The following is a 14,585-nucleotide window of genomic DNA, read 5'->3' on the forward strand; positions in this document are numbered from 1 at the left end:
ATGTGCTTTAATTTTCTCTCCTGTTTCTGAGCATATTTTCCATTATTTTCTGTCTTGTCTATGCAAGACAGAACGCAGGATAGATTTAGATACCTGCGTTCTGTGACTGTACATTTCCTAGTGCCATGGGACACTGATTTCATTTGGATTTCTAATTTATTTCACAATACTGTGGAATAATTAGAACTATTAAAGCCAAAATGTTCTTTGCTGCCTGTTTCTATTAGGCAAAGCAGCTCAGACTGTCAGGTCTTTGGGGAGGGAGGAGGAGGTTTGTTTTTTACCCCCTCCCAATCTTTTGTCCTTCGTAACCTTTACTTCTTTTGCTAAAATTAACATTCATGCAAAAAAAACAGAGGTGGAAAATTGGTCCCGCTTCCCATTGCAGCAAACATTCCTGCGGAGGAAAGGTTATTCTTTTCATAGCCGTGCTATAGGGCATATCAGATGATATAATCTGCCCTTTCTCAGGCTAAATCATCAGCTCTAATATGTTTTCCTTCTTTCGTTATTACTATCCTCTCCTTGGAACATGAGTACTTTCCGTGTTGACTGTAACGTTACTGTCTCTGCTGGTAGCAGATGGAAAGCCAAGCTGGAGGTACAAGTCATGTTACCATTAAGAGCCAGCAGCGAAATGTAGTGGTTTCTAATGTAAACCTTCACGTCATTGACAGAGCTGTTTCTCAAAAAACCCCAAAGAATAAAAATCCCAACCTTGAGGCACAGCTAAGTGTCCTGGCAAAATCCTGTCTTTAAGAGAGTTTTACAACTGGTTTTGATGGAACTGGGAATTTTTAGCTTTTTATTGGAATAAATCAATCAATCAGTCAAGTGAGGGCTCTCCTGGGCATAAGCAAGAAAGAATTCACATACTATGAAATCAAGCAGCCACATTTTTGAAAGGAGGAATATTCCTAATAATCAAATTTGAAACATCAGTTTGGGGTATAATCAGCTGAAGCAAATCAGCCCCACATAATCTTGAGTGCATGCAATGAAAATCAGAATTTCTATGTGCTGGGAAGAGCCAATGTGCCTGCATTTGTTCTAAGAAAATGAATTTAGAAATGGCAAAACATTTTGTTGCAGTTTAAGTTAAATTGTTCATTTTAGGTGGACCCAGTGTAATTATTCCCCCTGCTGACATCTTTCATTTCCTAATGAGCCAAAGGTTCCTATGCAGTTATGAAGTTCACATGTGGATTCTGGTCGCCGTTGGGCTGGTTTCGTGCTGGTGCTGAGACACTGACTTCAGGGTTGTCCCGCTTGTTAACTTCCATAAGCAATGCAAAGATCGTAGCTGGGTCGTTCCCATATAGCGAGGGTGGGGGGTGGTTAAGGTATCCTGGTAGAGATCCAGGCTGTCTGGGTCCCCGCTTTGTTCGAAATGGGCGCTGGAGGCACAGCTCCCTTGGGACGGCTCTCAGCGGCGGCTGGCTGCTGGGCTAGGGAACGCTGGACAGGCTGAGTGTGAACTCCAGCCGTGCTGCTCTCCTGGAACTTTGGATGTTAAAGTTAATATCCCTGGCTGCTGACCTGCCGAGGCCTCCACAAGCTTTCTAGAGCCTCCTCGGTGGGTCATTCTCAACCAGTTTAGAGACCCTTTCCTCCCTCGCTTCCCGATCCTGTATGGCCAGCTGCCGTTAGAGAGCAAACCCTGAACTCGGGAGGAAAAAGAGGAGCTGGTTTTGATTCATTTCACTTGCAAATTTAGTGCCTTGCCATTGTTACATCTTTAGGAGCCCTATAGCCAGTATGGGATTTTAAAAGCGCTCTGTATTCGCCGTCTCTCCCTTGTCCCATTCTCCGCTCCCCCCCAGCCTCCTCATTCCCTATTCAAGGAGCTGCGGTGAGCCTTTGTGCTCCGAACGCCCAGCAGTCACCGTTGTGTCTCCGTTCATCAACAAAGAGAAACCTTATCTTCTGATGGACACATACAGCACATTCTCTGTGACATTTAAATCTCCCTTTGTAGCCAACTCAGATATTTTTGCTGTTAAAAGAAGACGGTACAGCTGGGTGATTTCATTACTGCAAATGTTATTACAGTGAAAGCCTGTTTAAGACATAATGTCACTGAAGGGAAAATAGGATCTAGCAGCAAGTGTGGCCTGATGGAGGGTGCTGGGATTCATCACAGGCTGAAAGAAACCTCTCAAACATCAGACCTGCTAATGGAGCAGCCTTTTTCTTCATCAAATCAAACCAGCCACTTCCTCAAAGCCCTAAGGCTAGGAATTAGAAAGAAGATTGAAAGGAATTAGGCACCCAGCTCTCGCTGACTTTATATTTGAGCTCCTAAGCTGTTCTTGCTGCTTTAGAAATTATAGCTGGGCTGCTGGGGTTCTTAGTGCCACAGACGCAGTGAATAGAAATGCATTGTGTCAACGGCAGCCACAGGCCTCAAAAAGACACTGCTGCTGCGTGTCCATGTTCATAATGATGAGTGCTTGGACCAAGAACACTCAAGAAAAGAAATAATCACAGACAGGTCCCAGCCTCCCTGAAGTCAATGTGAATTTGCTAGGGACTTGGCCCCAATTTCCACCCTGACGTAGCTATAATTCCTTTTTTCTCCAAAGCAGATTTCCCTAAGGATTTTGGATTTGCAAGAATAAAATTTGAGCTTCTAGAGTCAGAGGTGTCACGCAGCCAGATCAGCGCTGAGCTCCGGGAGTGTGTGGCTCTGCACACGTGGGTCTGAGCCGCACCGGGCAGATGTGGCAGTTAGTTACAGCGCAGAGCCGTCCAAACAGACCTACACTGCGCTCCCAACCCTCTGCCTTTGCGAAACTGGTTTCCAGTGTTGATTGGCTCTGTTTTGAAGATCGCTTTGCTATGCAAGATAGATGTGACCTTCATCTTAGCCTTTAAAAAGCGCAAGTAGCTGAGACTCCTTGCTAATGGGATCATGAACGTCTCGGCTGTGCTCCCTTCCGGGGGGGTGCGGGTGGTTCTCTTCCATTTGACATCTTTCTGAGCACTGAAACACAATGAGCATCAGGTCAACAGCAAACCTCCCACCAGCTTCAAGAAGGTTTGGACTGTGCCCCAGCCTGCTCTGCTAACAAGATGTGACAAGCTGAAGTGAGCAGTTAGACAGAAAGCATCAGGATTTCACAGCATATTTTGCCAGCAACTTATTGTTTTTTCAGCTGTTTTTTTCTTTGATTTTTTTTTGTCCTCCTTGCGCTGTAGCAACTCAAATCTATCCCAGGCTGCTTCTGACATTAACAAGACAGTGGATGACAGGCAAAATGCGTCCACGAGCATTTTGAGTCTCCCCACTAAGTAATCATAAACACTGCAAGTTTGCAACAAAGCAAGCAGCTGTCTTTCTCCCTCTGGACACGGACTGCTTCCTCACAAATTGAGGCTCTGCAGGTTTTACAGCTGTCGGACAATGAGTCTGGTGCCTGTTATTTCCTCCTCTTTTTTTTGCTTTTTCTTTCTTTTAATGGAAAATATCTCAGCATTGCCAGAACTCAAGTGGCCGCCTCCAGCAGTGAATCAATACAGCCAAGTGACGAGGCTTTAACTTTCTGGCCGACGCTACTGGAATGGGCACAGAGGGGTTGTGTTACTTGCGCATCTTCTCTTCCAAGGGCTTATTACCTTCGATCACATTTCTTACAGGGAAGCAGATATGTATTTGGGGGCTGGGAGAGGATTTAACAGCGCACAGCTTCTGTCCCAGAGGTGCTGAGAGTGAGGAGGGTGGGCTGTGCTTGGGGAGACCCCCGGCAGGGTGGTCACCTCGAGCTTTGCAGTCTCCTTCCAGACTGCTAGAGCACGTATGGAGCCCCAAAAGAAATCTTTATCCTTGACCTAAATGGAGGCAAGTAGAGAGTAAAGATTACTCTTTATTACTTCATGACTTTGACAGAGAGTCAATCCTACCTTGGATTGACTGGTGACATGACCTTAGCCTTTTCAGGTAATTTTTCTGTGATATATTCTGAGGCAGCCTGCAGTGGACCCCACCTTTACAATGCGTCGTGCATGGTGCAGTTAGAGAAAAGCCTGTGCACAGTGAGAGCGGGGGATTTACCTCCCCCAGCTGGTAGTTATTGCCCCCTTCGCTGAGTGCGCAGCTGCTCACGGGCAGTTTCGGCGCCACGTAAATCACATTTGTTCAAACCCCTTTCAGTATGTGGCTGTAACGCTGCTCTGTCATCCTGCACTACCCTTTTCAACAATGCCACCTTCTTACCCTGACTGTTAACGTATAGTAGGCTTAATTTTACCTTGTTATGCTACAGCTATCTGTGCCCTCTGCACTCCCTCCGTCTGCCAGCCTCCTCTGCAGAGGGTCTATCAAATAGCACATGTTGGATGAAATACATACATTCTTCCTGTTTATGATTGAGTATAATAAAGTCTGGCTCCTGTGCCTTCCAGGTGGCTTTTGGACATGCAGCATTTAGTGCGTGCAGTGATTGATCTCTGATCTTTAAAATAGAGCTGTGAAGGCCAGGGTGAATTTGCATGCGTGGGGAGTATAAAGCCAGGAAATAGCAGCTCTGAAACTCTCTAACCCCTGCCCTTTATTTCCTTGTGTTGAGTTTTCCGTGTCTGACAACGCGCACAGTGGTGATTTATGTATAACCAGAGCAGCCTCCAGTGGTTGGATCTGTGAACTTTTCCAAGCAGCCCTTTATCTTAGCTCACTTGTGGGTTTTGCAGACCCCAACCCTGATTCCTCCCTGCTCCAAGCTCAGCCTTGGAGAAGGGGGGAGAGCTGGGAGCAGCGGGTGTCCTGCTTATTCTGCTGGGAGCCGATTTCATCCCTAATTGAGCTGAAAACAGCTGCTCCATCCTCGCTGCTGCAGGCCTGCTGTGCACAGCAGTTTTTGACAATAGCTGAGATATAGGGATATCATAGCCGCCTGTGCCAGCATCCCACCCCTGTTGTAACAGCAGCATCCCCCGCAGCAGGCAAGTTTGTCGGTCAGGGGATATAGGAAATCTCTGCCGGTGCTATCCTTAAAATATCCAGCCCTATAGATACCCTCTGCAGTGGTGCCTGTGACTGAGGGAAGCCAGATCTACCTCTGTCTCCATAGCTGTGCTCCCACATAATCTTTGTCTGCCAAGGACCAGATGATCCTTCCCAGTTAGGGGCTCAGGCATCACGGAGTGATAAAGCTCGCAGGGCTGTGAGGTTGCAGGACACCTTTGTGTCCTGCCCTGCAGCTGGATGCTTCCCAGAAGGAACAGCTTTTAGAGAATCACTGCCAGGAGGAGGGAATGTTTTGGGGTTTGGTTTTTAAATTCTCTGCCTGTGTCTTGGTAATTAGTTCTCAGAGTGATTTTTGCTTCTCAGGGCCCTTCAGGGCAAAACAGGTGAGAGACAGGACTCCGACCTGGGGGTGATTAGAAGGAGGTGGGGAAATTTAGCAAGATGCATGTGAAAGTCACAACAAACCCCAAACGGTGTTTGTGCCCGGGCCGAGCCTGCAGACCAGAGCCAGTGCTCTGAGTGGCCTCTTGTCTTCAAGGACGGGAGCTTCAGAAGCGATGAGCTGAGCTCATAAATCCTGCCGGGGAGCAAGGAGCAACTCAGGCTCTGCTTCAGCACTGATGTTTATGGAAAACAAGGAGAGGAGGTGAGGCAAAGAGGTCTGGTTTGTGTCTAAGAAACTTCCCTTATAAAAAGAGAGATTGCTGACACTTTTCCTTGATGCGGCTGCCCAGGCATTTCAAAGCATCTGAGATTTCATTATCTAAGAAGCAGTCACTGGCTTTGTTGGGGACTTCTGGCTGCTTTACAAAGCAATTCCAGTATTATTATTGGAATAAAAACATAACAACTACTAATCCTCTGTTTAAATGACCAGTAAGTTCCCTGCAGGCAATGCTCTGCCAAAACATTTATCCACCTAATTTTATTTCATGTAGTTTTTTTTAAATTCGGATTTAACCTTTTGTGATGGGGGTTGTAAGCACTTCTGTTTAGAAGCGCGTTTTACAGACTACTGGGAATGTAATTCCTTGGTGCAGGGGAGGGAGAGGGCCTCAGCTTGTCCGTGTTAAAGGTGTCTCGCAAAGCTGTGAAAGTGCAAATTTCCTTTTAGGTCACTCGACCTCTGTTTGTCGGAGGAGCGCTGCCAGGTGGAAGTGAAACGCTCAACCTTTCTGCAGGTAAGTGGACTCAACCCCTTTATTCAGGGGACAAGACAGGCTTTTCCCAAGCTGGCAGCATCACCCAGCAGTGCAGTACTGTCAGCTCAGTGAGGACAGCAAAGCCATCCCTCGCCCAGGACCTCCTGGGGTCTGTCCCTTGCTGTTGTCTGTGCCCCCTGGGAGCCTGGGCATGCAGGAGCTGGAGCAAACCAGGGAGGAAGGGGATAAATCAGGTCTCTCAGTGCTGCTCCTCATGTGTTGAACAGGAGCCAAAGGGTGGGATCAGCGACTGCTCCTCGCTGCCTGGGAGCAGAGGCAGCTGGCAGCAGGGCAGCCCTTCTTGAGGGCAGGAGCTTTTGGAGGCCCTGCCAGGAGAAGGGAAGGCTGCTCCTGGCCACCTGCGGGGCTGTACCTAGTACCTCTGGCTCTCTGTGCCTGGAGCTGGTGGCAATGTAGCTACCTGACCTGTCGCATCTGCTGCCCCAGCGTGGCTGATGGACAGGGAGCCAGTTAGGGCTGGGCACAGTCACCCTGGGGGTATTCACACAGCAGAGCTGTTGGATAAGGAGCATTTGGGATGGATGGGGCTGGCGCCTCTGTTCCCTGAGGGTCAGGTGAGTGTAGCTGGCAGGAGGGCTTATTACCAGATCTGCAGCTCTGAGAGCTTTGTTAGTCTTGCACGTGGGTCTCTCCTGGGACTTGTTAGCACCGGGTGAATGTTTCTGTAGGTGCAAAGGAACTGGAACAGACAAAGTCCATCATCCCTGATACCCAGATCCTACAGCGGCCAGCAGTTACTGCTTGGGGAAAGCAGCTAAGAGCAGGGCACATCCCAAATGCCTTCCTGAGCATATCTTCCAGCTTCTGGGGTGTTATCAACTTCCTAGGCTGAAGCTGTATCCAGAACTTCATGGGAAAGCCTGAGAGATGTGAAATCCAGGTGTGTTCAAGGTCTTCGAACCCACATATGCTGTTAACCTCCGGTACGGCTCCTGACAACTCTGTCATTTAGCTATGCACAATGCAGGGGTAAAACCAGGCCTGTGGTGTACTGAAAGGTGTGTGCTGCTTTGAGGCTGCAGTCCTGGAACCTGGGCTGTCCGTGATGGATGTTGAAAAAGCCCAGCTAAACCTCATCGCATGCACATACCATGGTGCAGGTGGGACAGGACACGTATCTGGTGATGCTAAGTTCATCCTTGAAGCTTCTGAGGTTGCATCCTGGGATAACCACAAGTTAAGCTGAAAACAAAACAGGAAATTTTCCAGGGTTTTAATCAAATAGCAGCATGGGAGGCAATGCCATAAATCTTCTTAAGATGTGTCGTTTGGCCTGGAACAGCATGTTTCAATTCTTCCTCAGGTTGTTTTTCCCACCACACTCCCACTTTCTGATTTGAGTCAAACTTTTAAATTGAAAGCCAGCACTTCAAAGGGAAAAGGAGAATATTCTGCCTGGAAAATGTTTAACTGAAATATTGCAGCACTTCTGAAATGAACGGTGTCATTTAGAAAATGTCAAAACAAAAAGCTTCAATCTTTTGAGTTTCCTCTTTCTTTTCTTTTTTTTTTCCCAGAAAAAAAGTAATCCCTGACTTTGACATGAATTTGTAAATAGTTTGTCATCTCACCACGTACATTCTCCCCCCAGGCTTATTTTCGTAGCAAATGAAGAAAATGTCACCAAGCCCTGGCTCTGCCAAAGAGACCCTAGCAAGCCGGGGACACAAGGTCAACTGTAAAAAAAAAACCAAAAAGCTGCGAAGGAGCATCCTTTAGAGACGGCTACAAATTTATGATATGGGTAATCATGTAATCAGCACCACTTTATTGGCTTTTTCTTCTCTCCTTCTCTGTGCGCCTGTGGCTTTTGGTTTGCTGGAGGAGGAGTGAGAGAAAAGCTGGCAGGAGAATTTTGGTATGTTGTTGTTGTTGCTGTTGTTTTTGTCTGCGTAGTAATGGGCACTTACGTGTGTATGTCTGTGCATGCTTGCATGCGATCTCTGCATTTGTGTCTGTCTCCCTCATTCCTCCCTTATCCATCCATGCACAGCATGATATAAACAAACCTGCCTCTGGACATGTCATGGCTTAAAATAGATGTTCATACATCAGCCTTTCTACAGCAGCGGCAGCAGCAGCAGGAAGACATGGCCGACTGGATCTGACTACAACACTCACTTTGAGCCGAGAAATCACAGCTCTCACAAAGGTAGAGTAACGGGGTGGGCGTCTCCTTCCTCCTGCGTGTGTGTCTGTCTGTCTGTCTCTGCGGAGTGTGCGGGGCTGAGCAGCCTGCGCTCCTTCAGCGATGCCTCTTCAGAGCTCTGTCTGTGCATCTAGGCAGGCTCTGGCTGTTTCTCCCCTCCCTCCAAGCGTGGCACGACTGGCAGAGGGGCTCCGGAGGCAGCCATGAGCGTGCTTGGGGCAGTGGGGTGCGAGCCCCCGGGCTTGGCTGCCAAAAAGGGGGGGTACAGCCGATGCCTGTGAGGGTTCCGGGAGCCAGGAGTGCTTTGGGGTCTGTTCTGAGGTCTTGGACGTGGGGCAGTTTCTCTTCCCCTGCAGCACTTTGCGGGGGGCTGGTGTGGCGGCGTGCTGGGGGTGGGATGCTGGAAACCAGCTTTGGCCCTGAGGTTTCTAGAGCTGTACCCCAGGATACGTGTGGATCGCTATTTTTCCAGCCAGCTGTAGCAGTAAGAGGGTCTGCTATTTGGCTAGTTACAGCCTTATACGGATGATTTAGTTGCTTTTTTCAGACCCTTCTGCTGTTTGTTTCTCAATGCTGCCCGGGGCTGGTGGCATGTGGCCGCGCTGCAGCCAAGGTCACACAAGGTTTAAGGGCCCCGGCACACGGCCATGCTGATTGCCTTTTCCAGGTGGGGTTTGCCAAGTCTGAATTCCCAGCGTGAAGGAGTCCAAAATTCATCAGGGCAGGGGAGAGGTGTCAGGGTGAGATCTGGCCCGTACCCGTGCTGGGGGAGCGCGGTGTGCTCAGTGCCAAGGATGAGCAGTGCCGGCAGCGCTGATCTCCCTGGAGTGCCAGGCAGGGGCTGAACTGCCACCCTGGAAGAGGGAGTGGGGAAGGAGACATCCATGAGTCTCCTCAGACTCCCTCTCTGAGCTCCCCCATGCCCTTGCAATGTTTTCCTCCTCTGCACATTGCCAAGAAATGGCTGGAGGCTTCTTCCTTCTGCACTGTTGGCTGCTGGCCGGAGCCTGAGGCAAAATGTCAGAGCAGACAGACGTGCTCTGATCCAGCCTGGCCAGCCCAAGGTCGCTGCATTTCCCAGGGACCACTGGCCGGTGCTGAGCTGCTGCTAGGGGGCTGTGATGGGATGCTCTTTGGACACCTTCCAGGGCAGCTCAGGGCAGCAGCAGTGATGGTGGGAAAGAGAATTGTATTCTCATGTAGGGGGGTAGTCTGTCAGTGGGGCAGCAGCAAACGAGCAGAAAAAGGCGGCTCTGACAAACCTCTGGCTGCAGGGACTGTTAACTGCTCCGCATGGGTAAGGCTGTCCGGGGAGGTTTCTAGCAGATGCGTGACAAGTATTGGCATGATCTAAAGGTTTGAGAGCAGAGTTGCATCCTAGAGGATCCACTTTGCAAAATGAGCTTTCTCATCCCCTGAAATTAACCCTTCCCACCCCAAACCAGTCCTAGATATTCAAATGCAACAGCAGGACCGCTGTACTTGGAGGGGTTAATCCTGCCTCTCCCTCCCCACAGGCTTTTGTGCCTGGTCCGTAGGAGGCTGGGTCCTGGCCAGACTCTGCGTGGTGCCATATGGAATCCTCCACCTGTTTGGGGGTTTCTCCTCCCCAGTCCTGGTGGCATGCCCAGACCTGGCCGCCTTTCATTGCTTCTGATAGCAGGTTGGCAGCAACAGTTCTCGCGCTGGCATTGTCCCGCTGGCAGGCAAAGCCCCAGAGCCAGCTCTGAAGGAAGGTGGTCCTGTGTAGAACATCTCTTGCCAATGTGGCCTCAACCCAAAGTCATGGAGCTGGAGCGAAACCTCAGCCTGTGGAGACTCAGCAATCTGGCTGCCTCTCTGGCTTCCCTCACCAGCCCTGGCATCAGAAACTTCTCCCCAGCAGTAATGCTTCTTGGAAAGGAGTGCGGGTGATACACTGTCTCACGCTGGGAACCACTGGGTAGCTGACTTGACACAGCCCTCTCATCAGGAGGGTGAGAACTGACTGCTTTGGGCCAGTCTTTCTACAAAAGGAATGGAGTGAGAGGTCCCCAGTTCTTCTAATGGCATCTCCATTGTTTCCATGACAGGACCGTGGGTGGCAGCAGCAGCAGAAGCGACCTCCAGGCCGCTCTCCGGCCTTCACGAACCCACAGGTATGCCTTGTGGGTCTCGGCAGCTCCAATGGCTTTCCTGTCCAGGTTCTCCAGGCATGGCACCAGGTCACCAAGCCGGGGCTCGCGGGAAGAGCGCAACAACCACCCCATCCTCAGCGTCTTTGAGCTTGAAAGGTTGCTGTACACAGGAAAGACAGCCTGTAATCATGCTGATGAGGTCTGGCCAGGACTCTACCTGGGAGATCAGTATGTATCGGAGGGCAACATAACTGGGGGGTTCGGGGTATTTTTGTGAAATGGGGAAATCTGGGAGGGGAGGTTGGGAAAAGTGAGGGAGAGGACGACATGGTGGGTGTGGTACACTGGGACAAAGGAAGAGGGAGGACATAAGCATGGCTGTGCAGAGAGTTCAGAGCGCTGCTGGGAGGGGGGGAGGATAGGCGGAGGTGGTGTGCCCGTGGAGTCAGAGATTGACTTAAAATTCAAGAATCCTAAGAATCTGGCATTTTTCCTTTGCATCCAGCTTTCTCAGATGTAAATGTTTGTCCAGGACAGCCCTTACACTGTCCTTAGAAACTTTTCTTTAACTCATCTGAACTTATGCATCTCTGTACTGTTTCTTACTCTCTGCAGAGATATAGCGGCCAACCGGCGTGAGCTGGCTCACCTGCGCATCACCCACATCCTCAACGCCTCGCACAGCAAGTGGAGGGGGGGTGCTGAGTACTACGAGGGCACGGGTATCCGCTACCTGGGCATCGAGGCCCATGACTCGCCTTCCTTTGACATGAGCCCCTACTTTTATCCTGCAGCTGACTTCATCCACCAAGCGCTGAATGAAGGTCAGTGGGAAAGATTTCTGGGAGTGGGGAGCTGGGATGGGAAGGAACTGTCCCAGGCAGATGGGAAGCTAGGTTGACATCCTATTGCTAAGCATCCTAGAAAACAAAGGTGTTTCTGGCCTGGAATGGTGTCTCCTGCACTGGATCACCTCCTCCAAAGAGGGGACAGGCTAGGTGAGAGCACTGGCTCCACAGGTCACAGTTCCAGCCTGTGTCCTTAGCTGTGACTGGTCCTATTCAGTCTGTTTTGGGACATCCCAATACACTGATACCCTTTGCCAAGAGAGGGACCTCAGTGTATCACAGTCATACTATAACCTCTGACCCCAGAGGCTGCACACCTAAGCCGCAGCTCCAGGACACCCCACGGCAAACAGTCGGGTCCTCGGTGGTTTTTTAATTGGGATATTTGGTCTGCTGTGACACAGCCCCTGTGTTTCACCCCCAGGAAGGATCCTTGTGCACTGTGCTGTTGGGGTGAGCAGGTCGGCCACCTTGGTCCTCGCCTACCTCATGATCCGCCACCACATGCCCCTTGTAGAAGCCATAAAGACGGTCAAGGACCACCGCGGTATCATCCCCAACCGGGGTTTCTTGCGCCAGCTGGTCGCCCTGGACAATGCCCTGAGGCTGAAGAGGAGTGCGTGAAGGAGGACGAGAGGGGTTGTGCGGTGGGAGCGTTGTGTGTGCGGTGCTCATCTGATGCTGATGCCCGCTGAGTGGCAGAGATAGGGCTTTCCTCACGGTGCAGATGCTTGGCAGCTAGTGGGTTACATGCAACTGGCCCCTGGGCCTCCCCCTCAGCTAAGGGGGTCCCCAGACATGCGAGCTATTCCTAATGGTAAAGCATAGGCCCTCAACCTGCAATCTTGCCACCTAGATAGGCGTAACTTATAGCCTCCTTCCCAGCCTGCTCGCTCCAAGATGCCTCCGGAGGGACTCGGCCCCACGTTTCAGGTTACTCTATCCCTGTTGGCTCCAAGAAGCCTTCAAGGCTTTGTTCTCCCACGTGGCAGATGCATTTGCCAAGCCAGTCCTGTCCCTCCCATGAGACTGAAGCTCTGTGTGTTCCTTGTCTTGTTTCCCATTCGGTTTTGGTCTGTATAGCAGTGTGAATTAGGTCTGGTGTGCGGGCTCAGGCAAACAGGCCTTTTGTCGTCGTGTTTGGATGTCCTCCATGCCTAGTGTTAACCTGTGAAAATAAAGCCAGTGCTAAGGAAAAAGCTTGGCCATCCCTTGTGTGCTTTGAGACAGACTTTATGTGTTCAGGCTGGGATCCGTCACAGGAGTCGGTGGGAGACCATCACCCTGAGTGGGATGAGATGGACCTGAGTCATCCCAGATCCTCGGTGCAGGGGCTGAACCTGTCAGACTCCACTGGTGGCCAGTGCCTGTGCTGGGCCTCCCCGCTCTTCTCTTTTCCAGCAGTGGGGACAGAAAGGGGATGCTCCTGGTGGAAAGCAGAGCCGGGCTGGCAGTCACCAGGGTCGCCATCCATCACGAGGTGGCGATGTCGGTCTCCCAAAGGCAGGCAGGCACCAAGCCATCACCCAGGCTTGGGCTGTCCACTGGGGCCTGCGAAAACCACCTTGGCTGCTTGCGAGCCGAACCTCAGGAGGGTGGCCAGGGCCAGGAGCAAGTGTCTGTGGTGGCCCGTGGGTGCTGGGTGGCCCCACGGGTGCTGGGCTGGCACACTGCCACCACTCATTGTCCGCCTGCTCTTATTATAGCCCCGTTCTTCCTCCACTTCCTGAGAGCTCATGGAGCACCACTCGGCTGCCGGCTATATGTTGTGCTGAGATCATGTTAACACATAGCAAGAGGAGCCCGACGGCCACGCAGGGTGAGCTGCTTGGCTTGGGGCACACTGAGGCCCGTGCTGTAGCACCCCATCACTGCTGACTGGTGGCCCCGAGCAGTCCTGCCCTGGGGAACGCCTGCCTTCAGCTCAAGAGCAATAAGGAGAGCAAACTTTAGTTTGCAGAAGCTGTGGTGTCCTCTGTGAGTGTTGCACGGCTCCTGGGCTGGGGACTCTGCTCTCAGAGGCCCCTGAGGTGCCACAGGGTGCTCAGGGCACGGCACCATCCCAGAAAGGCAGCGGCAGAGAGAACAGACCGACTGCTGGCAGCGGGGCCAAGGTTACCCCGAGCAAGGGCTGCAGACACTGAGGCAAGGAGGAACGGGCATTGGGCAACGCGCAGGGGCTGGTCGCGCTCTCCAGTGTCGCTGGGTGCTGCTGGGACTGTTGGACATGCCAGAAGCTTCGGCGGGGGCGATTGGAGCTTGGCAAGGTCCTGAGGGGTGTAAAGTGCCTCCTGTCTGATTTTGCAATTCTGCTTTGTGCTCCTTGCTGCTGCGAAGCTCCCTTTGTGCAGCCTGCTGCGAGTCGGCCCCCGAACGCAGAGCGTGGCTGTTGTTTGACAAAGCTGGGATCAGGGAGGCTCTGAGCACGAGGGCAGGTTGTGTTTGGAGGATCAGCAAACTAATCCAGAGAGCGAAATCACTGACAGAGCCCATGGTGTGCTGTACCTCACTGTGCTTGCAGCGGCTGAGCTCCTGTGTTGGGAGATCAAAGCGCAGCATGGGAAAGTACCCCGATTTCTGGAGGTCTGTCGGCACAGCCCCAGCAGAAACCTGCCTGATCCTGGGATCTATTGGTGGAGAAGGACACACAGAGCCCACGATACTGCCATCCCTGACATGGGGCACGTGGGGGCACGCAGAGCCATTTCACAGCCCCACACTGTGAGTCCTGCTGCCCTCATGGTCACCAGTCACCTGCAGGATCCACAGTTTGGATGGAGACTCTGATCATGTCTAAAACCATTCCCTGCACAAGACTGAGAGCCATCAGGAGCTCAGTGCCTGCCAGGAGGTTCCCCCAAAGGGCTGGTGCATCCCAAGGACAGGCTGGGCTCCAGCCAGGTGGCATGTGAGGCAGGTAATGCAAACTTGAGTCATGTGCAGAGCATTTCTGCTGGATGATGGGGCTGTATTTGAGCAGAGCCCCTTGCCTGTGCATGCTTCATCGGAACATGTGGCAGAAAGGTGCATCGTGGGCACACGTACCATGGGGACGTACGTGAGGGGAATGAGGATCATGAGAGGCTTGAGAGGTAGAGCTGTGTGAATTTCATGAAGTTCAACAAGGCCAAGTGCAAGGTCCTGCGCGTGAGTCGGGGCAATCCCCAGCACAACTCCAGGTGGGTGGAGAATGGATGGAGAGCAGCCTTCAGGAGGAGGACTTTGGGGTGTTGGTGGATGAGAAGCTCAACACGAGCTGGCAATGTCTGCTGGCAGCCCAGA

At 51.5% G+C, this 14,585-nt stretch overlaps 1 protein-coding gene across 1 annotated transcript; it reads left to right on the top strand.

Moving 5' to 3' along the window:
- The first annotated feature begins 8,122 nt into the window (after positions 1–8,122).
- Positions 8,123–12,494, top strand: DUSP26 (dual specificity phosphatase 26). The gene is made up of 4 exons (XM_082495715.1): positions 8,123–8,341; positions 10,411–10,683; positions 11,071–11,279; positions 11,728–12,494. Exons 2-4 carry the CDS (start codon positions 10,505–10,507, stop codon positions 11,925–11,927), a joined length of 588 nt encoding a protein of 195 aa, XP_082351841.1. The 5' UTR covers positions 8,123–8,341; positions 10,411–10,504; the 3' UTR covers positions 11,928–12,494.
- Positions 12,495–14,585: the final 2,091 nt, after the last annotated feature.

Source organism: Vanellus vanellus (genome assembly GCF_965231255.1).
Source record: "Vanellus vanellus genome assembly, chromosome: 26".
Lineage (NCBI taxonomy): Eukaryota > Metazoa > Chordata > Aves > Charadriiformes > Charadriidae > Vanellus > Vanellus vanellus.